Source organism: Falco cherrug (genome assembly GCF_023634085.1).
Source record: "Falco cherrug isolate bFalChe1 chromosome 21 unlocalized genomic scaffold, bFalChe1.pri SUPER_21_unloc_1, whole genome shotgun sequence".
Lineage (NCBI taxonomy): Eukaryota > Metazoa > Chordata > Aves > Falconiformes > Falconidae > Falco > Falco cherrug.
The window spans coordinates 62,303-87,681 of NW_026599282.1; the positions used below are offsets into that span (position 1 = coordinate 62,303).

Consider the following 25,379-nt stretch of genomic DNA (forward strand, 5'->3'; position numbering starts at 1 on the left):
AAGTTTTCACTTGAGCAATCTATTTTGCATATCTAATTGCTTTACACATCGCTCCCTTCTTCTCCTCTTCCTCCTTTCGCTCTTCCAACTCGTGTCCCCTGCCATGTCCCCTCCCCCCTGTCACCTTAGCCACAACCTGAGCAGGAGCTGAGTGACACCTGGGAAGGGACATTTGGGTCCCCCCAATGCCAAACTGGGCCAAACTGGTCTCCTCCCCCCTGGCTGGGGTGGTGGGGGTGACTCACCGGCGTGCCCGGGTTTGGAGGGGGGTCGGCGATGTCATCGTTGTCCCCATCGTCCCCGAGGATGGCGGCGCCCAGGGCCTGCAGCTGCATCACCAGGGAGCCCAGTGCCGCTGGGGAGACATGGGGGGACACTGGGGACATGGAGGGACATGGTGGGGGCACAGAGGTCACTGGGGGGGACACGGGGACACGGGCTGGGGGGACACAGAAACACCTGCAGGTGTCACATGGGCCAGACCTACCTCTGCCAGGGGGGTGCCCCATCCTGTCCTTGCAGGGGGTGGCCTGGGGGTGACACGAAGGGTGACACAGGGACACCAGCCACCCCTGACCCTGAGTCCCCTCCCAGACTGGTGTTTCCCCTTGTCACCCCCCCCCCCCCCCCCCCAGCCCCCTTGCCACCCGTCTCCAGACGCCCCGTGTCCCCTGTGTCCCCCCACGTGCCCACCCTGGTCCCCAACCCACCTCACCTTGTCCTTTGTCACCCCGCTGTGTGTCACCTTCTCAGCCACCCCCAAGGCCACCGCTGCAGGGACAGGGACAAGCCACAATGGGGACATGGTGGCCACTGGTCACCCACAGGCACAGTGTGGCACTTGGGTCCCCAGCGTGTCCCCTGCCACCTACCTGGTGTCCCCTTGTGTCCCACCAGCGACGTCCTCCCTACCAAAGGTGTCCCCAGCGTGTCCCCAGCGTGTCCCCGCTCGCCACTGCGCCGGACCCTGGCCACCGTCCCCGCAAGAAGATGGGTGCTGCCTGTCACCTTGGCCACCAGGCTGGGGACAGTGTCACTGTGTCACCCCCAGCCCCACGCGTGGGTCAGGGCCAGCGGGGTGGGGACAGTGCCACCATGTCACCCCGGGGTCTCCCAAGAGCGGGTCCCCTGCCACCCCTGGGGTCCCAAAGTTACTCCCAGGGGCCCAATGTCCCCAAGCCACCCTGGGGGTCCTGATGTCACCCATGGGGTCCCCTCCCCACCCGCAGGGTCTCCTGGTGGCCCCCAGCACCCCCCAACGTGGACTCGGGCACGCGGACCCCTCCCCCACCACTCACCAGTCCCCAGCTGGGTCCTGCCGCCACCGTGCCTGGTCCAAGGCCACCGCTGGGGACATCAGTCCTGGGGACAGGGGACAGGGTGACACTGGGTTCACCAGCCCTGGGGACAGGGGGGAGTCCAGGGCCACTCTGTCCTCACGCCCGTCCTGTCACCATCCCCATCCCTGTGTCCACATCCCTCCTGTGTCCCCATGTCCCCCACCCTGTGTCCCCATGTCCCCCACCCTGTGTCCCCATACCCTGGAGGACGCGGAGCCGCTGTCCCACCCGGCGCAGGCGGGCGCTGAGGGTGACCATGGTCCCGGTGGCAGCTGTCACCTCAGCCTCACGTGCTGTCACCACTCTGGCCAGCCTGGGGGACAGGGGGGACAGGGGGACAGGACCAGCCGTGACATACGGGGCACTGGTGACCTCCCAGTGTCCCCATCCCACTATCCCCCTGATGCCCCTCTGTTCCTCCCAGTAACCCCCAGATGCCCCTCAGTGCCTTTCCAGTATCCCCTAGATGACCCCAGTTCCTTCCCAGTATCCCTCAGATGCCCCCCAGTTCCTTCCCAGTGCCTCCCAGTACTTCTTCAGCCCCTATCCCAACCCCTCCCAGTGCCTTCCCAGTTTCTTCCCTGTTCCCCCCGTCCCTCTCAGTGCCCAATTCCCCACCCCAGTCCCTCTTGGTGCCCCCTCCAGGCCCACCCAGTTGGCCCCCAGTCCCCTCCAGTTCCTCCCAGTACCTGGCAGCTGCCTGGGCCAGTCCCCTCAGTGCCTCCTCAGCCGCCTCTGCCCGTCCCCGCTGTTGCACCACCTCCTGTGCCAGGCGCTGGGACAAGTGCCACTGCGTCCCTAACCTGCCCCCAAGCCCTCCCGTGTCCCCACCATGTCCCCACTCTGGGTCACCTCCCTGGCCAGGTACTGGGATACCACCCAGCGGTCACCCGTGGCCCCAGTGTGGCCCCAGTGTGGCCCCAGTGTGGCCCTTGGTGCCTCCAGCATGTCCTCCCACTTCCCAGGCATGTCCCCAGTAGGTCCCCATGTCCCCAGCACGTCCCACACAGGTCCTCAATGTGTCCCCCCACATCCAATATATGTCCCCAACAGCCTTCTGTGTCCCCAGCACGCCTCTATATGATGTGCCCCGCCCCCCCCTTGCCCAATTTGTCCCCTCAGCAGGTCCCCACCAGGTCCCCCTTTACCACACACGTGTCCCCAGCAGGTCCCTTCATGTCCCCAGCCGGTCCCCATTTCCCCAGTGTGTCCCCAGCATGCCCCCTCACATCTCCAGCAGCTCCCCATACACCCCCCGTGTCCGCCCGTGTCCCCAGAAGGTCCCCCCCATGTCCCTTGTGTCCCTGCTGACCTCGACGTCCCGACGCTGCAGCTCGGCGGTGGCCGCCCTCTCACGTAAGCTCAGCTCCAGCCGTGTCACCCGCCGCGTCCCCGCTGCCACCGCTGTCCCCAGTGTCCCCACCTGAGGCATGCAGGCGTCCAGGATTGTCCCAGCAGGGACCCAGGCATTCAGAAGACACCCCCCCCCCCCCCCCAAAGGGAAACAGGTGACCCCTGGAGACACCGAGGTGCCCCCCAACCTCCTAGATGGGACACCTGCACCCCTCGGGAGGGACCCAGGCACCTGGGTGCCCCCCAACCCCCTCACATGGGACCCCTGCACCCCTCAGGAGGGACCCAGGCACCTGGGTGCCCCCCAGACCCCCCAGGGGACCCAGGCACCCACCAGGAGGGACCCTGGCATCTGGGTGCTCCCTAACCCCCTCACATGGGACCCAGACACCCACCAGGAGGGACCCCTGCATGCCTCGGGAGGGACCCAGGCACCTGGGTGCCCCCCAGACCCCCCAGGGGACCCAGGCACCCACCAGGAGGGACCCTGGCATCTGGGTGCCCCCCCAACCCCCTAACATGGGACCCAGACACCCCTCAGGAGGGACCCAGGCACCTGGGTGCTCCCAGACCCCCCAAGGGACCCAGACACCCACCAGGAGGGACCCCTGCATGCCTCGGGAGGGACCCAGGCACCTGGGTGCCCCCCAGACCCCCCATGGGACCCAGACACCCCTCGGGAGGGACCCCTGCACCCCTCAGGAGGGACCCTGGCACCTGGGTGCTCCCAGACCCCCCAAGGGACCCAGACACCCACCAGGAGGGACCCCTGCATGCCTCGGGAGGGACCCAGGCACCTGGGTGCCCTCCAGACCCCCCATGGGACCCAGACACCCCTCGGGAGGGACCCAGACACCCCTCAGGAGGGACCCTGGCACCTGGGTGCTCCCAGACCCCCCATGGGACCCAGACACCCCTCGGGAGAGACCCTGCACCCCTCAGGAGGGACCCTGGCATCTGGGTGCCCCCCAGACCCCCCAAGGGACCCAGACACCCCTCAGGAGGGACCCCTGCACCCCTTGGGAGGGACCCAGGCACCTGGGTGCCCCCCAGACCCCCCAGGGGACCCAGGCACCCCTCAGGAGGGACCCCTGCACCCCTCAGGAGGGACCCTGGCATCTGGGTGCCCCCCAGACCCCCCAAGGGACCCAGACACCCCTCAGGAGGGACCCCTGCACCCCTTGGGAGGGACTCAGGCACCTGGGTGCCCCCCAGACCCCCCAGGGGACCCAGACACCCCTCAGGAGGGACCCCTGCACCCCTCAGGAGGGACCCAGGCACCTGGTTGCCCCCCAACCCCCTCACACGGGACCCCTGCACCCCTCGGGAAAGACCCAGGCACCTGGGTGCCCCCCTGATCCCCCAGTATGGTACCCAGGCCCCTTCCAGGGGGAACCCAGACACTGGACGCCCCCAACCCCCCTAACACGGGACCTAAGCAGCCCCCCCGGGAGGGACGCAGCCACCTGGGCACCCACCTGCGCCCTCAGCACCCTCTGCACCTCTTCCTGCACCCGCAGCTGCACCAGGAGGCTGAAGACTTTCTCCCGCCAGCGCCCCAGAAGTCCCTGCAGCCGAGAGGGGGCCACTGCCAGGGGCACCCCGGCGGGGGGCAGCTGTGGGGTGAGAGGGGGAGGCGTGGGTGCTCCGGGGCACCCAGACCTGCCCCAAGACATCCTGACACCCCCCACCCAACACCAAGCACCCAGAGACATCCCAAAGCCACCCAAGCCCCTCCCCCCCGCCCCACTGTTGCACCTCAGGGCTCCCCAAAGCCCCCTCCCTTTGGTACCCTATGGCACCCCAGGGGGGGGCAAAGCCCCTCAGAGCACACCAGCCCCCCAAAATCCCTTCCAGGGACACTCTATAGCACCCTAGAGCCCTCTAAACCCCTCTCAGAGCACCCCGTGCCCCCAAAATCCCTTCCAGGGGCACCCTAGGGCCCGCCCTCTAGACCCCCCTCAGAGCACCCCGGCCCCCCAAAATCCCTTCCAGAGGCACCCTATAGCACCCCAGGGCCCTCTAGACCCCCCTCAGGGGGCACCAGCCCCCCAAAATCCCTTCCAGGGGCACCCTATAGCACCCCAGGGCCCTCTAGACCCCCCTCAGGACACACCAGCCCCCCAAAATCCCTTCCAGGGACACTCTATAGCACCCTAGAGCCCTCTAAACCCCTCTCAGAGCACCCCATGCCCCCAAAATCCCTTCCAGGGGCACCCTAGGGCCCGCCCTCTAGACCCCCCTCAGAGCACCCCATGCCCCCAAAATCCCTTCCAGGGGCACCCTAGGGCCCTCTAGACCCCCCTCAGAGCACCCCGGCCCCCCAAAATCCCTTCTAGGGGCACCCTATAGCACCCCAGGGCCCTGTAGACCCCCCCTCCCTGAGCACCCAGACCTCCTCAGCACCCAGCACCAGAGCACACCAGGCCCACCGCCCGCCCCGGCCACATCCCTGGGTAGCCCCGCTGTCCCCCAGAACCCCCCCAGGGGCATGTCACAGCACCCTAGGGCTCCCCCAGCACCCCAAAAGGGCCCCCCAGAGGTACCCCATGCCCCCCTAGCACCCTAAAGTTCCCCCCAGGAGCACCCTATACCTCCCCTGCCCCCCAAAAGCCCCCCCCCCCTCCCCCCGAGGGGCACCCTGCGGCCCCCCCAGCCTCACCTCGCGGCCCAGCTCATGCTCCTGCAGGGTCAGGATGTGGCCAAGGGCGCTGAGCCGGGCCTGGAGCAGCACCTGGGCCTGGCACAGGTCGGGGAACGGGGACAGCATGGGGACACCATGGGGACAGTGGGGACAGGGGCTGTGGGGACATCGTGGGGACAGCAGGAGGACAGGGTGACAATTTGGGGAGAGGGGGACACCATAGGGACACCAGAGATGTGGGAACATCCTGGGGACACCCCGCGAGGACAGGAGACACCCGGGACACCCCACGGGGACAGGGCGCAGGGTCCCCACACCTCTCCCACCCTGGGGACGCCACCACCATGTCCCCAAGGGGACAGGTCATGGTCCCCAGGGGACCCAGGCATCTGAGCTCACCTCCTCCAGGGACTGCCCATCAGGCTCCGCCCCCCGGGGCTGGCCACGCCCCCTCTCAGCAGCAAGCTCTGCCTCCAGAGCCTGGACACGCCTCCTTTCAGCCTCAAGCTCCACCTCCAGGGTTTGGCCATGCCCTCTTTCAGCATCAAGCTCCGCCTCCAGGTCATGACCATGCCTCCTCTCAACCTCAAGCTCCGCCTCTAGGGCTTGGCCACGCCCCCGCTCAACCTCAAGCTCTGCCTCCAGGGTTTGGCCACGCCCTCTATCAGCCTCAAGCTCCGCCTCCAGGGTTTGGCTCCGCCTCCTTTCAGCCTCAAGCTCCACCTCCAGGGTTTGGCTCCGCCTCCTTTCAGCCTCAAGCTCCGCCTCCAGGGTTTGGCTCCGCCTCCTTTCAGCCTCAAGCTCTGCCTCCAGGGCTTGGCCACGCCCCCTCTCGGCCGCAAGCTCCACCTCCAGGGACCTGCCAAAGGGGACCTAGGTGTCCAGGCTCTGGGGGTTACTGGGAGCACTGGGAAGGGAGACTGGGAGTGCTAGTGGTGGATTACTGGGAACACTGGGGGGTTTCTGGGAGCGCTAGTGGGGGATTATTGGGAACACTGGGGGGTTACTGGGAGCGCTAGTGGGGGATTATTGGGAACACTGGGGGGTTACTGGGAGCGCTAGTGGGGGATTATTGGGAACACTGGGGGGTTACTGGGAGCGCTGGGAGAGTTACTGGGGGATTACTGGCAACACTGCGAGGTTACTAGGGTGACTACTGGCAGCACTGAGGGGTACTGGGACATTACTGGGAGCACTGGGGGGGTTACTGCGAATACTGGAGGGGGAAACTGAGAGATTACAGGGAGCACTGGGTGTTACTGGGAGGGTTACCAGGAACACTCAGGGGGTTACTGGGCAGCTACTGGGAACGTGAAAGCACAATTAAGAGCAATTAGTGAGTATGTGGAGAGGGGTTACTGGCAGGGTTACAAGCAGCACTGGGGGAGGTAACTGGGAGTACTGGGGGGTTACTGGGAATATTACAAGGAGCATTGGGAGGGGTAACTGGGAGGTTACTGGGAGCACTGGGGACCCTTACCTGATGCTGGGGCTGGGGGGACGAAGCACGAAGTGCGACGGGGGGACGAGGCCCCACAGACCTGGGGGGACAGGGGGGACCCAGGTGTCAGGGGGGTGGGGGCGGGGCTGGGGGGCAGGGGGCGGGGCTGGGGGAAGGGGGCGGGGCGGGCTGTGGGGGCGGGGTTGAGGGGGGACTGGGGGGGGCTCACCAGTGCCCGGCGGCTCCCGGTGACTCTCGGCCATTGGTGGCACCTTGAGAGGGGGACAACTCCCAGTCAGCTCCAGTACTTCCCAGTAACCCCCCCCTACAGCCCCAGTAACTCCCAGTATGCCCCTATCCCCAGTTCCAGGACCTCCCAGTAACTCCCAGTAAGGGCCTGCTCACCGCTACTCACATTCCCAGTACACCACCACCCCGGCCCATAGCCTCAATGACTCCCAGCTCCAACCTGGTTCCAGTAACCCCCCAGTAACTCCCAGTTCAACCTGCTGTGGAACCAGTGACTCCCAGTTGCATCCCCTGCAACACTCCTACTAACCCTTAGTGGCTCCCAGTTTACTCCCCCCCAGCCCCAGTGACTCCCAGTACCCCCCCCTCCCACTGGGCCCCAGTATCTGCCATTTCCCCCACCATGATCCCAGTGGCTTCCAGCAGCCCAGCGACTCCCAGTAACTGCTCCCTCATATTCCCAGTGACTCCCAGTACCGCCAGACACACTCCCAGTGCCTCCCAGTATCCCCCACTGGGTCCCCCATTTTCCCCCATCGTGGTCCAGGAGCTCCCAGTAGCCCAGCGACTCCCAGTAACTGCTCCCTCATATTCCCAGTGACTCCCAGTATCCCCCAGTGGGTCCCCATTTCCCCCAACATGGTCCCAGGAGCTCCCAGTAGCCCAGTGACCCCCAGTAACTGCTCCCTCATATTCCCAGTGACTCCCAGTTCCCACACACACACTCCCAGTGGTTCCCAGTATCTCCCAGTGGGTCCCCATTTCCCCCACCGTGGTCCCAGGAGCTCCCAGTAGCCCAGCAACTCCCAGTAACTGCTCCCTCGTGTTCCCAGTGACTCCCAGTTCCCACACACACATTCCCAGTGGCTCCCAGTAACTCCCAGTACCCCCCAGTGGCTCCCCATTCTACCACCTCATAATCCCAGTACACTAGTGACTCCCAGTAACCGCCCCAACATATTCCCAGTGGCTCCCACTTCCCCAAACCACACTCCCAGTAATTCCCAGTAGCTCCCAGTGGCTCCCCAGTCCCCCCTCACAATCCCAGTATGCCCTGTGACTCCCATTAACCTTTCCCTCATATTCCCAGTGACTCCCAGCGTCCTGCTGCCAGTGGCTCCCCATTTCCCCCTCCCCATGGTCTCAAGAGCTCCCAGTAACTCCCAGCTGCTCCCAGTACCCCCACAGGCCCCGTCTCCCCTCACAGCCGCGCGGTGCATGCCGGGAACGCGCCGCCACGGCCGCTCTCCCGCTCTGCTTGCGCAGCCAATCAACGCACGCAGCCCGGCGAAAAACCCGCCCCCTCACCCACCGGAGGGAAAGCAGCAGCCAATCAGAGGCAGCACCGAGGAGATCCTCCCTCTCCGCTGGCCAATGGAAAGCTGCGCCAGGGCGTGGGGGGCGGGGCCGAGAGCGCGGAGGGTTGTCCCACCCCTTCGTGCAGGCTCCGCCAATCAGAACGCGAGGGGTGGGGCCTGGGGTGAAGCTGTGCCCTGGGGGGTAAATGGGCGCCCTGAGGGGGCAAATCTGGGCCTGGGGGGGGTAAATAAGGGTCGTGGAGGGGTGGATCGGGGCCTGAGGAGGTAAATCTGCGCCCTGGAGGGTAAATCTGGGCCCTGGGGCGGTAAGTGGGGTCGTGAGGGGGTAAATGGGAGCCCTGAGGGGGCAAACCTGGGCCCTGAGGGCATAAAAGGAGCCCTGAGGGGTAAACATGGGCCTTGAGGGGTAAATCTAGTCTGCAAGGGGGTAAATCTGGGCCCTGGAAAGTAAATCTGGGCCCTGAGGGGGCAAATCTGGGCCCTGCAGCGGGAGAAAGGAGCCCTGAGGGGTAAATCCAGGCTCCAAAAATGTAAATCTGGTCCCTGAGGGGGCAAATCTGCGCCCTGCAAGGGGTAAAAGAAGCCTTGGGGGTTAAATCTGGGCTCCAAGGGGGTAAATCTGGGCCCTGAGTGAATAAAAGGTGTAAATCTGGGCCCTGAGTGAATAAAAGGTGTAAATCTGGGCCTTGAGGGGATAAATGGGGTAAATCTGGCCCCCGAGGGGGTAAATCTGGCCCCCGAGGGGGTAAATCTGGGCCCTGAGGGGTAAATCTGGGCTCCCAGGGGGTAAATCTGGCCCCTGAGGGGGTAAATCTGGCCTCCAAGGGGGTAAATCTGGGCCCTGAGGGGGTAAATCTGGGCCCTGAGGGGTAAATCTGGCCTCCGAGGGGGTAAATCTGGCCTCCGAGGGGGTAAATCTGGGCCCTGAGGGAGTAAATCTGGGCCCTGAGGGGGTAAATCTGGCCTCCGAGGGGGTAAATCTGGCCTCCGAGGGGGTAAATCTGGGCCCTGAGGGGGTAAATCTGGCCTCCAAGGGGTAAATCTGGCCTCCGAGGGGGTAAATCTGGGCCCTGAGGGGGTAAATCTGGCCTCCAAGGGGGTAAATCTGGGCTCCAAGGGAGTAAATCTGGGCCCTGAGGGGGTAAATCTGGCCTCCGAGGGGGTAAATCTGGCCTCCGAGGGGGTAAATCTGGGCCCTGAGGGAGTAAATCTGGGCCCTGAGGGGGTAAATCTGGCCTCCGAGGGGGTAAATCTGGCCTCCGAGGGGGTAAATCTGGGCCCTGAGGGGGTAAATCTGGCCTCCAAGGGGTAAATCTGGCCTCCGAGGGGGTAAATCTGGGCCCTGAGGGGGTAAATCTGGCCTCCAAGGGGGTAAATCTGGGCTCCAAGGGAGTAAATCTGGGCCCTGAGGGGGTAAATCTGGGCCCTGAGGGGGTAAATCTGGCCTCCAAGGGGGTAAATCTGGGCTCCAAGGGAGTAAATCTGGGCTCCAAGGGGGTAAATCTGGGCTCCAAGGGGGTAAATCTGGGCTCCAAGGGAGTAAATCTGGCCCCTGAGGGGGTAAATCTGGCCCCTGAGGGGGTAAATCTGGGCCCCGAGGGGGTAAATCTGGGCTCTGGGAGGTCGGCAGGGGTCCGGGGGGTGGCCGGAGCAGGTGCCCAGGTCCCTCCCATCGCCCTGGGCCGTCTGGGTCCCTTGTGGGTGTGGGAGTGGCGGTGACGTCGGTGCCAACGTCCCCAAAGGGCACAGGGAGGTAGGTGCTGTAAAGGGGGGTGGGGGGGGTGGGGGTGTCCTGCACCCCGGTACCTGGGTCCTCCTTGTGGGGGGAACCCCAGGGGGGGTATGGGGGTGGGGGTGGGGGTGGGGGAGCCTGCGTGGCTGTGGAAGGGGAAGTGGAGGGTTTCCTGCGTGGGGACTTTGGGCCCCTTGGGGACACAATGGCGGCCACACCCGGATGCCTGTGTCCCTCCTAGTGGTGACAGTGGCCCTGTCCGGATGCCTGTGTCCCCCTTTTTTGGGGGGGCGTCCCCCCCTAAGGACACCTGGGTCCCCGCAGAGGGCCCCTCCCCCCCCCCCCCCCCCCCGGGTGCCTGCATCCTTCCTATGGGTTTGGGGAGGGTGTCCCATCCCTGGGTGCCCGTGACCCCCACCCGGCCACCTCGGTCACCCGCAGGATGTCCTCTCCACCGCTGTCCGTGGCGGTGGCCTCAGCCACCGAGGCCTCGGGGCGAGCGCTACAGGCGCTGACGAGGCTGGCGGAGGCGTTGGGGACACCGGAGACGGTGCCGGCGGTGCTGGAGGAGGTGAAGATGGTGCTGGCGGAGGTGGAAACGGCGCTGGCGAGGCTGAACGCGGCGCTGGTGGCGGCGCTGGAGGTGGCGGCGGTGACAGAGATGCCACCAGGGCTGAATGTTGAAGGGCTTTACCGGGCACTGGGGGCGGCCGCCGATGCCAACGCTTCCGAGCTGGAACGGGAGCTGAGCCAGAACCGCCGGCGCCGCAGAGGTCTGTGGGTGACCCGGAGCGTTGCCTTCGTCCTGATGCTTGTCTGTGCCCCGTTGCGTGAGTACGGACCAGTATAACCCAGAACGGACCAGTTCAGACCAGTAGGGAGCCCTACAAATCCACTTGGACCAGTAACGCTGGTAGGGAGCCCTACAGACCAGTAGGGAGCCCTACAGACCAGTAGGGAGCTCTATAGACCAGTAAAGACTTTCTCTTGCCCTGACCAGTATAAGCTATAACAGACCAGTTCAGACCAGTAGGGAGCCCTACAGACCAGTAGGGAGCTCTACAGACCAGTAGAGACTTTCTCTTGCCCTACACCAGTATAGGCTATAACAAACCAGTTCAGACCAGTAGGGAGCCCTACAGACCAGTAGGGAGCTCTACAGACCAGTAGAGACTTTCTCTTGCCCTACACCAGTATAGGCTATAACAGACCAGTTCAGACCAGTAGGGAGCCCTACAGACCAGTAGGGAGCTCTACAGACCAGTAGAGACTTTCTCTTGCCCTACACCAGTATAGGCTATAACAGACCAGTTCAGACCAGTAGGGAGCCCTACAGACCAGTAGGGAGCTCTACAGACCAGTAGAGACTTTCTCTTGCCCTACACCAGTATAGGCTATAACAGACCAGTTCAGACCAGTAGGGAGCTCTATAGACCAGTAAAGACTTTCTCTTGCCCTGACCAGTATAAGCTATAACAAACCAGTTCAGACCAGTAGGGAGCCCTACAGACCAGTAGGGAGCTCTAAAGACCGGTAGAGACTTTCTCTTGCCCTACACCAGTATAGGCTATAACAGACCAGTTCAGACCAGTAGGGAGCCCTACAGACCAGTAGAGACTTTCTCTTGCCCTACACCAGTATAAGCTAAACAGACCAGTTCAGACCAGTAGGGAGCCGCACAAATCTGCTTGGACCAGTAATGCTGGTAGAGGACGCTACAGACCAGTATGGACCAGCAGGAAGCTCTACAGGCCGGTACAGACTTTGCTCTGCCCTGACCAGTATGGACCAGTTTAGGCCAGCAGGGATCACAAGGAACCACTGTAGAGCAGTAGAGACCAGTATGGACCAGCAGGAAGCTCTATGGTCCAGTAGAGACTTTCTCTTGCCTTGACCAGTATAGGCCAGAACAGACCAGTTCAGACCAGTAGGGAGCCCTACAGATCCATTTGGATCAGTAATGCCAGTAGAAACCTCTGCAGCCCAGTAGGAACCAGTACAGACCAGTAGGAAGCCCTACAGATCTGTTTGGATCAGTAATACCAGTAGAGAACCTTACAGACCAGTAAGAACCAGTAAGAAACTCTACAGACCAGTAGAAACTTTCCCCTGCTCTAACCACGATGGACCAGTATGGAACTCTTATCAGCCAGCAAGGAGCTCTACAGACCAGTTCACACCAGTATATACCAGTAGGAACACTTGTAGACCAGTAGGGACCAGTAAAGACCGGTAGAATGCCATACAGGTCAGTGTAGACCAGTATAGAGCTTCACCTGCCCCAACCAGTATGGGCAGGGGAACACTGGGACAGGACTGGAGACACTGGGAAGGGATGGGGGACACTGGGAGGGGACTGGGGACACCAGAAAGGGCCAGGGGGACACTGGGAGGGGACGGGGGGACACTGGGAAGGGACTGGGGACACTGGGAAGGGACTGGGGGACACTGGGAGGGGGACTGGGGATGCTGGGAAGGGACTAGTGGACACTGGGAAGGGACTGGGGACACTGGGAAGGGATGGGGACACTGGGAAGGGACTGGGGACACTGGGAGTGGACTGGGGACACCAGAAAGGGGCAGGTGGACACTGGGAGGGGACTGGGAACACTGGGAAGGAACTGGGGGACACTGGGAAGGGATGGGGACACTGGGAAGGGGACTGGGGGCACCAGAAAGGGCCAGGGGGACACTGGGAGGGGACTGGTGACACTGGAAGGGGACAGGAGGACACTGGGAAGGGACTGGGGGACACTGGGAGGGGACTGGAGGACACTGGGAAGGGACTGGGGGACACTGGAAGGGGATGGGGACACTGGAAAGGGACTGGGGGACACCGGGAGGGAACTGGGGACACTGGGAAGGGACTGGGGATACTAGGAGGGGACTGGGGACACTGGGAGGGGACTGGGGACACCAGAAAGTGATGGGGACACTGGGAGGGAACTGGGGACACTGGGAGGGAACTGGGGACACCAGAAAGTGATGGGGACACTGGGAGGGAACTGGGGACACCAGAAAGGAATGGGGACACTGGGAGGGAACTGGGGACACTGGGAGGGGACTGGGGACACCAGAAAGTGATGGGGACACTGGGAGGGAACTGGTGACACTGGGAGGGGACTGGGGACACCAGAAAGTGATGGGGACACTGGGAGGGGACTGGTGACACTGGGAGGGAGCTGGTGACACTGGGAAGGAACTGGGGACACTGGGAGGGGACTGGTGACACTGGGAGGGGACTGGTGACACTGGGAGGGAGCTGGTGACACTGGGAGGGGACTGGGGACACTGGAAAGGGACTGGGGACACTGGGAAGGGGTGGGGACACTGGGAAGGGACTAGGGGACACTGGGAAGGGACAGGGGGACACTGGGAAGGAACTGGGGACACTGGGAGGGGACTGGTGACACTGGGAGGGAGCTGGTGACACTGGGAGGGGACTGGGGACACTGGGAAGGGACTGGGGGACACTGGGAGGGGACTGATGACACTGGGAGGGAGCTGGTGACACTGGGAAGGAACTGGTGACACTGGGAGGGGACTGGTGACACTGGGAAGGGACTGGGGACACTGGAAAGGAACTGGGGACACTGGGAGGGGACTGGTGACACTGGGAGGGAGCTGGTGACACTGGGAGGGGACTGGGGACACTGGGAAGGGACTGGGGGACACTGGGAGGGGACTGGTGACACTGGGAGGGAGCTGGTGACACTGGGAGGGAATTGGTGACACTGGGAGGGAGCTGAGGACATTGGGAGGGAGCTGGTGACACTGGGAAGGGACTGGGGACACTGGGAGGGGACTGGGGACACTGGGAAGGAACTGGTGACACTGGGAGGGGACTGGGGACACTGGGAGGGGACTGGGGACACTGGGAAGGGGTGGGGACACTGGGAAGGGACTAGGGGACACTGGGAAGGGATGGGGGACACTGGGAGGGAACTGGGGACACTGGGAAGGGACTGGGGACACTGGGAGGGAGCTGAGGACACTGGGAGGGGACTGGGAACACTGGGAGGGGACTGGTGACACTGGGAAGGGACTGGTGACACTGGGAGGGAGCTGGTGACACTGGGAAGGAACTGGTGACACTGGGAGGGGACTGGGGACACTGGAAAGGGACTGGTGACACTGGGAAGGGGTGGGGACACTGGGAAGGGACTAGGGGACACTGGGAAGGGACAGGGGGACACTGGGAAGGAACTGGTGACACTGGGAGGGGACTGGGGACACTGGGAAGGGGTGGGGACACTGGGAAGGGACTAGGGGACACTGGGAAGGGCCAGGGGGACACTGGGAAGGAACTGGGGACACTGGGAGTGGACTGGTGACACTGGGAGGGAGCTGGTGACACTGGGAGGGGACTGGGGACACTGGGAAGGGACTGGGGGACACTGGGAGGGGACTGGTGCCACTGGGAGGGGATTGGTGCCACTGGGAGGGAGCTGGTGACACTGGGAGGGGATTGGTGCCACTGGGAGGGAGCTGGTGACACTGGGAGGGAATTGGTGACACTGGGAGGGAGCTGAGGACATTGGGAGGGAGCTGGTGACACTGGGAAGGGACTGGGGGACACTGGGAGGGGACTGGTGACACTGGGAGGGAACTGGTGACACTGGGAGGGGACTGGTGAGACTGGGAGGGAGCTGGTGAGACTGGGAGGGGACTGGTGCCACTGGGAGGGGACTGGTGAGACTGGGAGGGAGCTGGTGAGACTGGGAGGGAACTGGTGCCACTGGGAGGGGACTGGTGCCACTGGGAGGGGAGGAGCCCCCCGGGTGCCGTCCCCACCGTCCCGCTGTCCCCGCAGTGTCCCTGGACGTGGTGCGGGAGGCGCTGGGGGTGACCCAGGAGTGTCACCTGGTCCCCTGCCTGGCCACCGTCACCCTGGTCTGCCAGGTGGCCCTGTGGGGCGCGGGGACATCCCAGCGTCACCTGGCCACCGCCGCCAGCCACCAGCGCCAACAGGCCACCCGCTACCGCCGCCTGGCCTGGGACACCGCCGCCGCCACCGCTGCCACCGGCCAGGCCACCCAGGCCATCGCCGCGGCCCGCGTCACCTTGGGGACGTCGGAGGAGGTGGCCGCTCACCTGAAGAGCCTGGTGGACTCCGTCACCGAAGACCTGGAGATGGCCCGAGGTTTCCCTACCAGCGCCCGCGCCCTGGGGGACATCGTGGTGGCCTTGGGGACAGCGATGGAGGACAAGGAGGGGACGCAGAGGTTGGCCCGGGTGCTGGAGGCTCTGCCAGGGGACGAGTAGGGACAGGGACACCGCGAGGGTCCTGCTGGGGACATCCCAATGTTCCTTCTCCATCCTGGGGCCACCGGGACGTCCCCTGTCCCATCTGGGGCCACCGGGATGTCCCCTGTCCCATCTGGGGCCACCAGGACGTCCCCTGTCCCATCTGGGGACACCAGGAGGTTCCTCCTTGTTCTGGGGCCACCAGGATGTCCCCTGTCCCATCTGGGGCCACCAGAAGATCCCCTGGCCCATCTGGGGCCACCAGAAAGGTCTTCTTCATCCTAGGGACTCTCTGGTGTCCCCTGTCCCATCTGGGGCCACCAGGATGTCCCCTGTCCCATCTGGGGACACCAGGAGATCCCCTGGCCCATCTGGGGCCACCAGAAAGGTCTTCTTCATCCTAGGGACTCTCTGGTGTCCCCTGTCCCATCTGGGGCCACCAGGATGTCCCCTGTCCCATCTGGGGCCACCGGGATGTCCCCTGTCCCATCTGGGGACACCAGGAGATCCCCTGTCCCATCTGGGGACACCGGGATGTCCCCTGTCCCATCTGGGGCCACCAGGAGGTTCCTCCTTGTTCTGGGGCCACCAGGCCGTCCCCTGTCCCATCTGGGGCCACCAGAAAGGTCTTCTTCATCCTAGGGACTCTCTGGTGTCCCCTGTCCCATCTGGGGCCACCAGGAGGTTCCTCCTTGTGCTGGGGCCACCAGGATGTTCCCTGTCCCATCTGGGGCCACCGGGATGTCCCCTGTCCCATCTGGGGACACCTGGAGGTCCCTCCTTGTTCTGGGGCCACCAGGACGTCCCCTGTCCCATCTGGGGCCACCAGAAGATCCCCTGTCCCATCTGGGGCCACCAGGAGGTTCCTCCTTGTTCTGGGGCCACCAGGATGTCCCCTGTCCCATCTGGGGCCACCAGAAGATCCCCTGTCCCATCTGGGGCCACCAGAAAGGTCTTCTTCATCCTAGGGACTCTCTGGTGTCCCCTGTCCCATCTGGGGCCACCAGGATGTCCCCTGTCCCATCTGGGGCCACCAGAAGATCCCCTGTCCCATCTGGGGCCACCAGGATGTCCCCTGTCCCATCTGGGGCCACCAGAAGATCCCCTGTCGCATCTGGGGCCACCAGGATGTTCCCTGTCCCATCTGGGGCCACCTGGAAGTTCCTCCTTGTTCTGGGGACACCAGGACGTCCCCTGTCCCATCTGGGGCCACCAGAAGATCCCCTGTCCCATCTGGGGCCACCAGGATGTTCCCTGTCCCATCTGGGGCCACCAGGAGGTTCCTCCTTGTTCTGGGGACATCAGGACGTCCCCTGTCCCATCTGGGGCCACCAGGAGGTTCCTCCTTGTTCTGGGGCCACCAGGATGTCCCCTGTCCCATCTGAGGACACCCAGATGTCCCTCTCCCACCTGGGGACACCCAGAGTGTCCCCTTCACCTTGGGGACACCAGGATGTCCCTTCTCATCCCTTCACCTGGGGACATTGAGGATGTCCCCTTCGTGGTCCCAGGACACCAGGGGCAGGTTGGTGACACTGTCCCCTGTCCCCACAATAAACCTGAGGAACATGCCGAGCCCCTGACCTGTCATTGGGGTTGGGGACAACGTGGGGACATGGGGACACCCCTGTCCAGAGGACATGGGGGGGGAGGGAGGGGATGTCCCCAAGGGTGCCCAGCTGGATGTCCCCAAGCCATGGGGGACATGGTGAGGACACATGAGGGCCATGTTGGGGACAGCACTGGGGACACATCATGGGGACCATGTTGGGGACACGCTGGGGACAAGCCATTGTCACACTGGGGACATCTCTGAGGCCAGAATTGGGGACACTCCGGGGACATCAGCAGGGCCAGCGTTGGGGACATCTTGGGGACATCTTGGGGACATGGGAGGGATGTTGAAGGTTGCAGGTGGCCCTGCGGGGGCTCCTCCGGAGACACTGGGGACACCGGGGGACATCGGGGCTGTGGGGACATTGGGGGACACTGGGACCCTGTTGGGGACATCGGGGGTCACCGAGGACCATGGGTGGCCGTGCTGGAGCTCTGTGGGGACATTGTGGGGGGACATCAGGGATGATGGGGGACATTAGGGGACACCAGGGGTTGTGGGACCCTGTTGGGGACATCGAGGGGACACCGGGGGACACAGGGGGCTCTGGGACCCTGTTGGGGACATCAGGGGACATTGGGGGTCACCAAGGTCCATGGGTGGCCATGCTGGAGCCCTGTGGGGACATTGTGGGGGGACATCAGGGATGATGGGGGACATTAGGGGACACCAGGGGTTGTGGGACCCTGTTGGGGACATCGAGGGGACACCGGGGGACACAGGGGGCTCTGGGACCCTGTTGGGGACATCAGGGGACATCGGGGGTCACCGAGGACCATGGGTGGCCGTGCTGGAGCCCTGTGGGGACATTGTGGGGGGACATCAGGGATGATGGGGGACATTAGGGGACACCAGGGGTTGTGGGACCCTGTTGGGGACATCGAGGGGACACCGGGGGACACGGGGGGCTCTGGGACCCTGTTGGGGACATCAGGGGACATCGGGGGTCACCGAGGACCATGGGTGGCCGTGCTGGAGCCCTGTGGGGACGTTGTGGGGGGACATCAGGGATGATGGGGGACGTTAGGGGACACCAGGGGTTGTGGGACCCTGTTGGGGACATCGAGGGGACACCGGGGGACACGGGGGGCTCTGGGACCCTGTTGGGGACATCAGGGGACATCGGGGGTCACCGAGGACCATGGGTGGCCGTGCTGGAGCTCTGTGGGGACATTGTGGGGGGACATCAGGGATGATGGGGGACATTAGGGGACACCAGGGGTTGTGGGACCCTGTTGGGGACATTGAGGGGACGTTGAGGGGACACTGGGGGACACAGGGGGCTCTGGGACCCTGTTGGGGACATCAGGGGACATCGGGGGTCACCGAGGTCCATGGGTGGCCGTGCTGGAGCCCTGTGGGGACATTGTGGGGGGACATCAGGGATGATGGGGGACATTAGGGGACACCAGGGGTTGTGGGACCCTGTTGGGGACATCGAGGGGACACCGGGGGACACGGGGGGCTCTGGGACCCTGTTGGGGACATCAGGGGACATCGGGGGTCACCGAGGACCATGGGTGGCCGTGCTGGAGCTCTGTGGGGACATTGTGGGGGGGACATCAGGGATGATGGGGGACATTAGGGGACACCAGGGGTTGTGGGACCCTGTTGGGGACATCGAGGGGACACCGGGGGACACGGGGGGCTCTGGGACCCTGTTGGGGACATCAGGGGACATCGGGGGTCACCGAGGACCATGGGTGGCCGTGCTGGAGCTCTGTGGGGACATTGTGGGGGGACATCAGGGATGATGGGGGACATTAGGGGACACCAGGGGTTGTGGGACCCTGTTGGGGACATTGAGGGGACGTTGAGGGGACACTGGGGGACACAGGGGGCTCTGGGACCCTGTTGGGGACATCAGGGGACATCGGGGGGTCACCGAGGTCCATGGGTGGCCGTGCTGGAGCCCTGTGGGGACATTGTGGGGGGACATCAGGGATGATGGGGGACATTAGGGGACACCAGGGGTTGTGGGACCCTGTTGGGGACATTGAGGGGACACCGGGGGACACGGGGGGCTCTGGGACCCTGTTGGGGACATCAGGGGACATCGGGGGTCACCGAGGACCATGGGTGGCCGTGCTGGAGCTCTGTGGGGACATTGTGGGGGGACATCAGGGATGATGGGGGACATTAGGGGACACCAGGGGTTGTGGGACCCTGTTGGGGACATCGAGGGGACACCGGGGGACACGGGGGGCTCTGGGACCCTGTTGGGGACATCAGGGGACATCGGGGGTCACCGAGGACCATGGGTGGCCGTGCTGGAGCCCTGTGGGGACATTGTGGGGGGACATCAGGGGTGATGGGGACATTAGGGGACACCAGGGGTTGTGGGACCCTGTTGGGGACATCGAGGGGACGTTGAGGGGACACTGGGGGACACGGGGGGCTGTGGGACCCCGTTGGGGACCCCGAGGGACACCAAGGACCACCGATGGCCGTGCCAGACCCCCTTGGAGCCCCCCCAGGGGGGACACCAGGCTCCCTTTGGGGACACTGGAGGCCACGGCGGGTCCGGTTGGTGGCCTTGGGGTCCCGTTGGGGACACGGTGGGTGGCGGGTGACGGGATGGGTGACGTCCCCGCTGGGCTGGCGGTGGCCCCGTTGGTGACTCCCCTCGCCCAGCCCCCCACCCAAGCCCAGCCCAGGGCCCGGAGCTTCAAACCGGCAACTGCCGCCACCTCGTCCTGCCACCGCCTGTCCCCTCGCTGTCCCCAACGTGTCCCCAACGTGTCCCCAACGCTGCCACCACCCTCCCACCCATGGAGACCCCCGAGGCTGCCTGCGCCCGTGTCCCTCCCGAGGTGGGACAATGGCGGGGGGAGGGGGTTGGGGGGGGATGGGGAGGTGGCAGGGGGGGACAGAGGGGACAGGGGAGTGAGAGAGGGGCTGGGGGGCGGGGGGGGGCAGGGGCGGGGGAGCGGGGGGGCTGGGGGACACGGGACAGGGTGGCGGGGGGTGGCAGGGGGGACAGGGGAGGCGGGGGGGGTGATGGGGTGGCAGGGGGACACAGAGGGGACACGGGGGATGGGGGGACAGGGGACAAGGTGGCAGGGGGGCTGGGGGTGATAGGGGACACGGGACAGGGTGGCGGGGGGTGGCAGGGGGGACGGGGGTGGCGCGGGGTGGCAGGGGGACAGGGGACAGTGTTGGCGGGGGGGCAGGGGGACGGGGGAGGTGGGGGGGGCAGGGGGACGGGGGACAGGGTGGCAGGGGGGGACAGAGGGGACAGGGGTGGCAGGGGGGGTGGCGGGGGGGACAGGGGACAAGGTGGCAAGGGGTGGCAGGGGGGACGGGGGTGGCAGGGGGACACGGGACAGGGTGGCGGGGTGGCAGGGGGGACGGGGGTGGCGGGGGGACAGAGGCGACAGGGGACAGTGTGGCGGGGGGCAGGGGGTGTCAGAGGGGACAGGGGAGGTGGGGGGGGCAGGGGGACATGGGACAGGGTGGCAGGGGGGTGACAGGGGACAAGGTGGCAGGGGTGGCAGGGGGTGGCAGGGGGTGGCAGAGGGGACAGGGGTGGCACGGGGGGTTGACAGGGTGGCAGGGGGGACAGGGGTGGCGGGGGGGGACAGGGTGGCAGGGGGACAGGGGTGCGGGGGGACAGGGGACAGGGGGACAGGGACAGGGTGGCAGGGGGACAGGGGGACAGGGGGACAGGGGACAGGGTGGCAGGGGGACAGGGGACAGGGTGGCAGGGAGACAGGGGACAGGGTGGCGGGGGGGCAGGGGGTGTCAGAGGGGACAGGGGTGGCGGGGGGGTGACAGGGGGACAGGGTGGCAGGGGGACAGGGGGACAGGGGACAGGGTGGCAGGGGGACAGGGGACAGGGTGGCAGGGGGGTGCCAGTGGTGGCAGATGGGGACAGGGGGGCGGGGGGGGGGTTAGGGAGAGGGGGAGGGGGGCCGGGGGTGGCAGGGGGGTTACAGGGGACAGGGGGTGACAAGTTTGTGACAAGGGGGACAGGGAGGGGGGGGGCAGGGGATGGCGGTGACGGGACAGGAGTGACAAGGGACAGCAACAGCGGGGGGAGGGGGGTGGGGAACGGGGGGACACCCCAGGGGGACGGTGGGGACCATGGAGGGGACAGGGGACATGGGGGGACCCCAGAGGGGACAAAGGCCATCGAGAACTCCCGGAGGGGACAAGGGACACCTTGAGGAGGGGACAAGGGACACGGGGGACCCTGAGGAGGGGACAAGGGACATGGGGGACACTTGGGGGAGGGCAAGGGACATGGGGACACTGAGGAGGGGACAAAGGGCCCCCAGGAGGGGACAGGGGACACGGGGGACCCTGAGGAGGGGATAAGGGACATGGGGACACTGAGGAGGGGACAAAGGACATTGAGGAGGGGACAAGGGACACGGGGAACCCGCAGGAGGGGACAAGGGACATGGGGGACACCCAGGAGAGGACAAAGGACCCCCAGGAGGGGACAAGGGACACTGAGGAGGGGACAAGGGACACGGGGGACCCTGAGGAGGGGACAAGGGACACCCAGGAGGGGACAAGGGATACGGGGGACCCCCAAGAGGGGACAAGGGACATGGGGGACACCCAGCAGGGGACAAGGGACACCCAGGAGGGGACAAGGGACATGGGGGACACCCAGGAGGGGACAAGGGACAATGAAGAGGGGACAAGGGACATGGGGGACACTCGGGGGAGGACAAGGGACATGGGGACACTGAGGAGGGGACAGGGGACACGGGGAACCCGCAGGAGGGGACAAGGGACACTGAGGAGGGGACAAGGGACACGGGGGACACCCAGGAGGGGACAAGGGACATGGGGGACACCCAGGAGGGACAAGGGACACGGTGGACACCCAGGAGGGGACAAAGGACCCCCAGGAGGGGACAAGGGACAATGAGGAGTGGACAAGGGACACCCAGGAGGGGACAAGGGACAATAAGGAGGGGACAAGGGACACGGGGGACCCCCAAGAGGGGACAAGGGACATGGGGGACACCCAGGAGGGGACAAGGGACAATGAGGAGGGGACAAGGGACAATGAGGAGGGGACAAGGGACATGGGGGACACTGAGGAGGGGACAAAGGACCCCCAGGAGGGGACAAGGGACAATGAGGAGGGGACAGGGGACACCCAGGAGGGGACAGGGGACACGGGGGACCCTGAGGAGGGGCAAGGGACATGGGGGACACTTGGGGGAGGACAAGGGACATGGGGACACTGAGAAGGGGACAAAGGGCATTGAGGAGGGGACAAGGGACACGGGGAACCCGCAGGAGGGGACAAGGGACATTGAGGAGGGGACAAGGGACATGGGGGACACTCGGGGGAGGACAAGGGACATGGGGACACTGAGGAGGAGGACAAAGGACATTGAGGAGGGGACAAGGGACACGGGGAACCCCCAGGAGGGGACAAGGGACATTGAGGAGGGGACAAGGGACATGGGGGACACTCGGGGGAGGACAAGGGACATGGGGACACTGAGGAGGGGACAAGGGACATGGGGGACATGCAGGAGGGGACAAGGGACACTGAGGAGGGGATAAGGGACACGGGGGACCCTGAGGAGGGGACACCCAGGAGGGGACAAGGGACACGGGGCACCCTGAGGAGGGGACAAGGGACATGGGGGACACCCAGGAGGGGACAAGGGACAATGAGGAGGGGACAAGGACAATGAGGAGGGGACAAGGGACATGGGGGACACTGAGGAGGGGGACAAAGGACCCCCAGGAGGGGACAAGGGACAATGAGGAGGGGACAGGGGACACCCAGGAGGGGACAGGGGACATGGGGGACCCTGAGGAGGGGACAAGGGACATGGGGGACACTTGGGGGAGGACAAGGGACATGGGGACACTGAGAAGGGGACAAAGGGCATTGAGGAGGGGACAAGGGACACGGGAACCCCCAGGAGGGGACAAGGGACATTGAGGAGGGGACAAGGGACATGGGGGACACTCGGGGGAGGACAAGGGACATGGGGACACTGAGGAGGGGACAAGGGACACGGGGGACCCTGAGGAGGGACAAGGGACACCCAGGAGGGGACAGGGACACGGGGCACCCTGAGGAGGGGACAAGGGACATGGGGGACACTTGGGGGAGGACAAGGGACATGGGGACACTGAGGAGGGGACAAAGGGCATTGAGGAGGGGACAAGGGACACGGGGAACCCGCAGGAGGGGACAAGGGACATTGAGGAGGGACAAGGGACATGGGGGACACTCGGGGGAGGACAAGGGACATGGGGACACTGAGGAGGGGACAAGGGACACTGAGGAGGGGACAAGGGACATGGGGGACACCCAGGAGGGGACAAGGGACACGGTGGACACCCAGGAGGGGACAAGGGACAATGAGGAGGGGACAAGGGACACCCAAGAGGGGACAAGGGACACGGGGGACCCCCAAGAGGGGACAAGGGACATGGGGGACACCCAGGAGGGGACAAGGGACACGGGGGACCCCCAAAGGGGCCAGGCGACCCTGAGGACCCTGCCACCCGCTGTGTCCCTGTCCCCAGGTGTCACTGGAGCCACTGGTGACCGTGGTGGCCATCCTGGGCGAGCTGGGGGCCACCGCAGGGGACGTCCCCCTGGCCGGGCCGGTGGGCTCGCTGCGGGCCGGGCTGGTGGCCTTCGTGGCCAAAGCCCGCCAGGCCATGGGCCACCGCGCCAGCGAGGCCACCCGCCTCCGTCACGCCTTGGCCACCGTCGAGGCCACCACGGCCACCTCTGCGGCCACCCCCGAGCCCACCGCGGTCCCGCCGGGGGATTCCGTTGTCCCCAGGGCCACCGTGAGGGACACGTGGGCTACGGTGGCAACCATCGCCCGCTGCTGGCGGGAGGCGGTGGCCACGGTGGAGGTCACCTGGGCCGCGCTGGCGAGGGACATCGCCGACCTGAGGGACGCCTGTGACAACCGCGGCCACCACGGGGGCCACCGGCGGGGTCACCATGGGCCACCTGGCGGCGGCGGTGGCCACGGAGGACAAAGCGCGACGGGAGCTTCTGGCAACCGCCCGGGCGCTGCCGGTGGCCTCCGAGCTGGCCACGGTGGCCGAGGCGGTGACAAGCCACAGGACGCGGGTGGCCGAGGCCAGCGCGGGGCTGAAGGCGGCCACCGAGGCCACCGAGGCGACAGCGGTGGCCGCGGTGGGGGCGGCGGTGGCCAGCGAGCGAAGCCGGCGGGCGGCGGTGGCCCGCGAGCCGCTGGGACGCTTGGTGGCCGCCTGTGACGGGGCCACCCGCTTCTACCGTCACCTCTGCTGTCACCTCAAGGACATGGAGGCCACCGTGGCTGCTCTAGCTGCTGGATGTGGTGGCCCTGAGGCTCACGGGGTGGCCCAGGGGGGGCCCGGTGTCCCCAAGGCCACCGCGACCATGGAAGATGGTCCTGGTGTCCCCAAGGCCACCGTGACCACGCAGGTGGGTCCCGGTGTCCCCAAGGACCTGATGGCAGCGGTGACAGTGGCCGAGGCGCTGTGGGACGCCAGCGCCCGCCTGGCCAAGTGTCACCTGCTGGAGGCGCTGAAGGTGGCCCGGGAGCTGTTGACCACCCCTGGTGTCCCCAGTGTCACCGCTGTCACCAGCGTGGCCACCCGCTGCGGCGCTGCCACCAGCTGCCCTCGCCGGGCTGCTGCCCCGGGGACCGCGGTAGGGGACAGTGGCTTTGCCACCAACATGTCACCGGCCTCGGTGTCACTTTGTCCCCAACGTGTGTGTGTGTGTGTGTCCGTGTCACCTCCCGTGTCCCCATGTCACCTCCGTGTCACCTTCCCGTGCCTCCGTGTCACCTCCGTGTCACCTCCCGTGTCCCCATGTCACCTCCATGTCACCTTCCCGTGCCTCCGTGTCACCTCCGTGTCACCTCCCGTGTCCCCACGTCACCTCCGTGTCACCTCCCCGTGTCCCCACCACTGTCCCTTCCCTGTCCCCAGGGCGGGGGTGGGGTTCCAGGTGTCCCCAAAGCCACCGCGACCACGCAAAGATGTCCCCAAGGGGGACAGCCCATGTCCCCAAGGCCACCCCACGAGGTCCGGGTGTCCCCAAGGGCCACCATGGCCACGCTGAGCGATCTCCCCCTCCGTGTCCCCCCCCCCCCCCCCGTCACCTCCCCGCGTGTCCCCACGTCCCCTCCTAGTCCCTCCATGTCCCCGTGTCCCCACAAAAGGGGGGAATTCGGGTCCCCCCTGGGGGAGGTGACACCCCCGTGTCCCCTCAATGGGGGGGGGGGGGGGGGCGGAATTCGGGGTCCCCCCTGGGGGAGGTGACACCCCCGTGGGGGGCAAACCTGGGGTCCCCCAGCACACGGGGGAGGTGACCCCCCCAATGTCCCCTTCCCCACGGGGGAGGTGACACCCCAATGTCCGTCCGTCGTCGTCGTCCCCCCCCCCCCCCAAAAACCACCTTTTTATTAATTTTTGCCACCAAACCCTTTATTGGGG

General features: G+C 65.5%; 3 protein-coding genes across 11 annotated transcripts; 2 read left to right on the forward strand and 1 right to left on the reverse strand.

The window, feature by feature from the left end:
- Positions 1-6: 6 nt before the first annotated feature.
- Positions 7-8,261, reverse strand: CCHCR1 (coiled-coil alpha-helical rod protein 1). 9 transcript variants are annotated; one of them, XM_055700070.1, is made up of 14 exons: positions 8,208-8,261; positions 7,008-7,050; positions 6,818-6,878; positions 5,737-6,196; positions 5,356-5,433; positions 4,172-4,309; positions 2,653-2,763; positions 2,030-2,115; positions 1,541-1,653; positions 1,299-1,362; positions 873-1,021; positions 716-771; positions 488-530; positions 7-376 (listed from the first exon to the last, which is right to left on the reverse strand). In XM_055700070.1, exons 2-14 carry the CDS (start codon positions 7,039-7,041, stop codon positions 126-128), a joined length of 1,644 nt encoding a protein of 547 aa, XP_055556045.1. In that variant the 5' UTR covers positions 7,042-7,050; positions 8,208-8,261; the 3' UTR covers positions 7-125. The 9 variants fall into 9 exon arrangements, with proteins under 9 accessions (XP_055556045.1, XP_055556043.1, XP_055556042.1 ...); XM_055700068.1 differs by having other exon boundaries at positions 7-355; positions 8,099-8,247; XM_055700067.1 differs by having other exon boundaries at positions 8,099-8,247.
- Positions 8,262-9,965: 1,704 nt separating this feature from the next.
- Positions 9,966-16,900, forward strand: LOC106631108 (uncharacterized). The gene is made up of 6 exons (XM_055700076.1): positions 9,966-10,099; positions 10,520-10,908; positions 14,892-15,533; positions 15,832-15,891; positions 16,010-16,277; positions 16,664-16,900. Exons 2-3 carry the CDS (start codon positions 10,521-10,523, stop codon positions 15,341-15,343), a joined length of 840 nt encoding a protein of 279 aa, XP_055556051.1. The 5' UTR covers positions 9,966-10,099; position 10,520; the 3' UTR covers positions 15,344-15,533; positions 15,832-15,891; positions 16,010-16,277; positions 16,664-16,900.
- A 2,656-nt stretch (positions 16,901-19,556) lies between these two features.
- On the forward strand, positions 19,557-25,005 carry LOC129734823 (uncharacterized). Its single transcript, XM_055700062.1, has 3 exons — positions 19,557-19,753; positions 23,457-24,649; positions 24,986-25,005. The coding sequence occupies exons 2-3, from the start codon at positions 23,890-23,892 to the stop codon at positions 25,003-25,005; spliced, it is 780 nt and encodes a 259-aa protein (XP_055556037.1). The 5' UTR covers positions 19,557-19,753; positions 23,457-23,889.
- Positions 25,006-25,379: the final 374 nt, after the last annotated feature.

Coding starts and splice junctions, on each gene's coding strand:
- LOC106631108 (XM_055700076.1), top strand. CDS start 10,521: ATGTCCTCTCCACCGCTGTCCGTGGCGGTGGCCTCAGCCACCGAGGCC. Junction 10,909..14,891: donor GCTTGTCTGTGCCCCGTTGC/GTGAGTACGGAC, acceptor CTGTCCCCGCAG/TGTCCCTGGACGTGGTGCGG.
- LOC129734823 (XM_055700062.1), top strand. CDS start 23,890: ATGGGCCACCTGGCGGCGGCGGTGGCCACGGAGGACAAAGCGCGACGG. Junction 24,650..24,985: donor GGTGTCACTTTGTCCCCAAC/GTGTGTGTGTGT, acceptor GGTGTCCCCAAG/GGCCACCATGGCCACGCTGA.
- CCHCR1 (XM_055700067.1), bottom strand. CDS start 8,152: ATGGGGAGCCACTGGCAGCAGGACGCTGGGAGTCACTGGGAATATGAG. Junction 1,654..2,029: donor CTGGCCCAGGCAGCTGCCAG/GTACTGGGAGGA, acceptor CCTGTCCCCCAG/GCTGGCCAGAGTGGTGACAG. Junction 531..715: donor GCGGGGTGACAAAGGACAAG/GTGAGGTGGGTT, acceptor TGTCACCCCCAG/GCCACCCCCTGCAAGGACAG.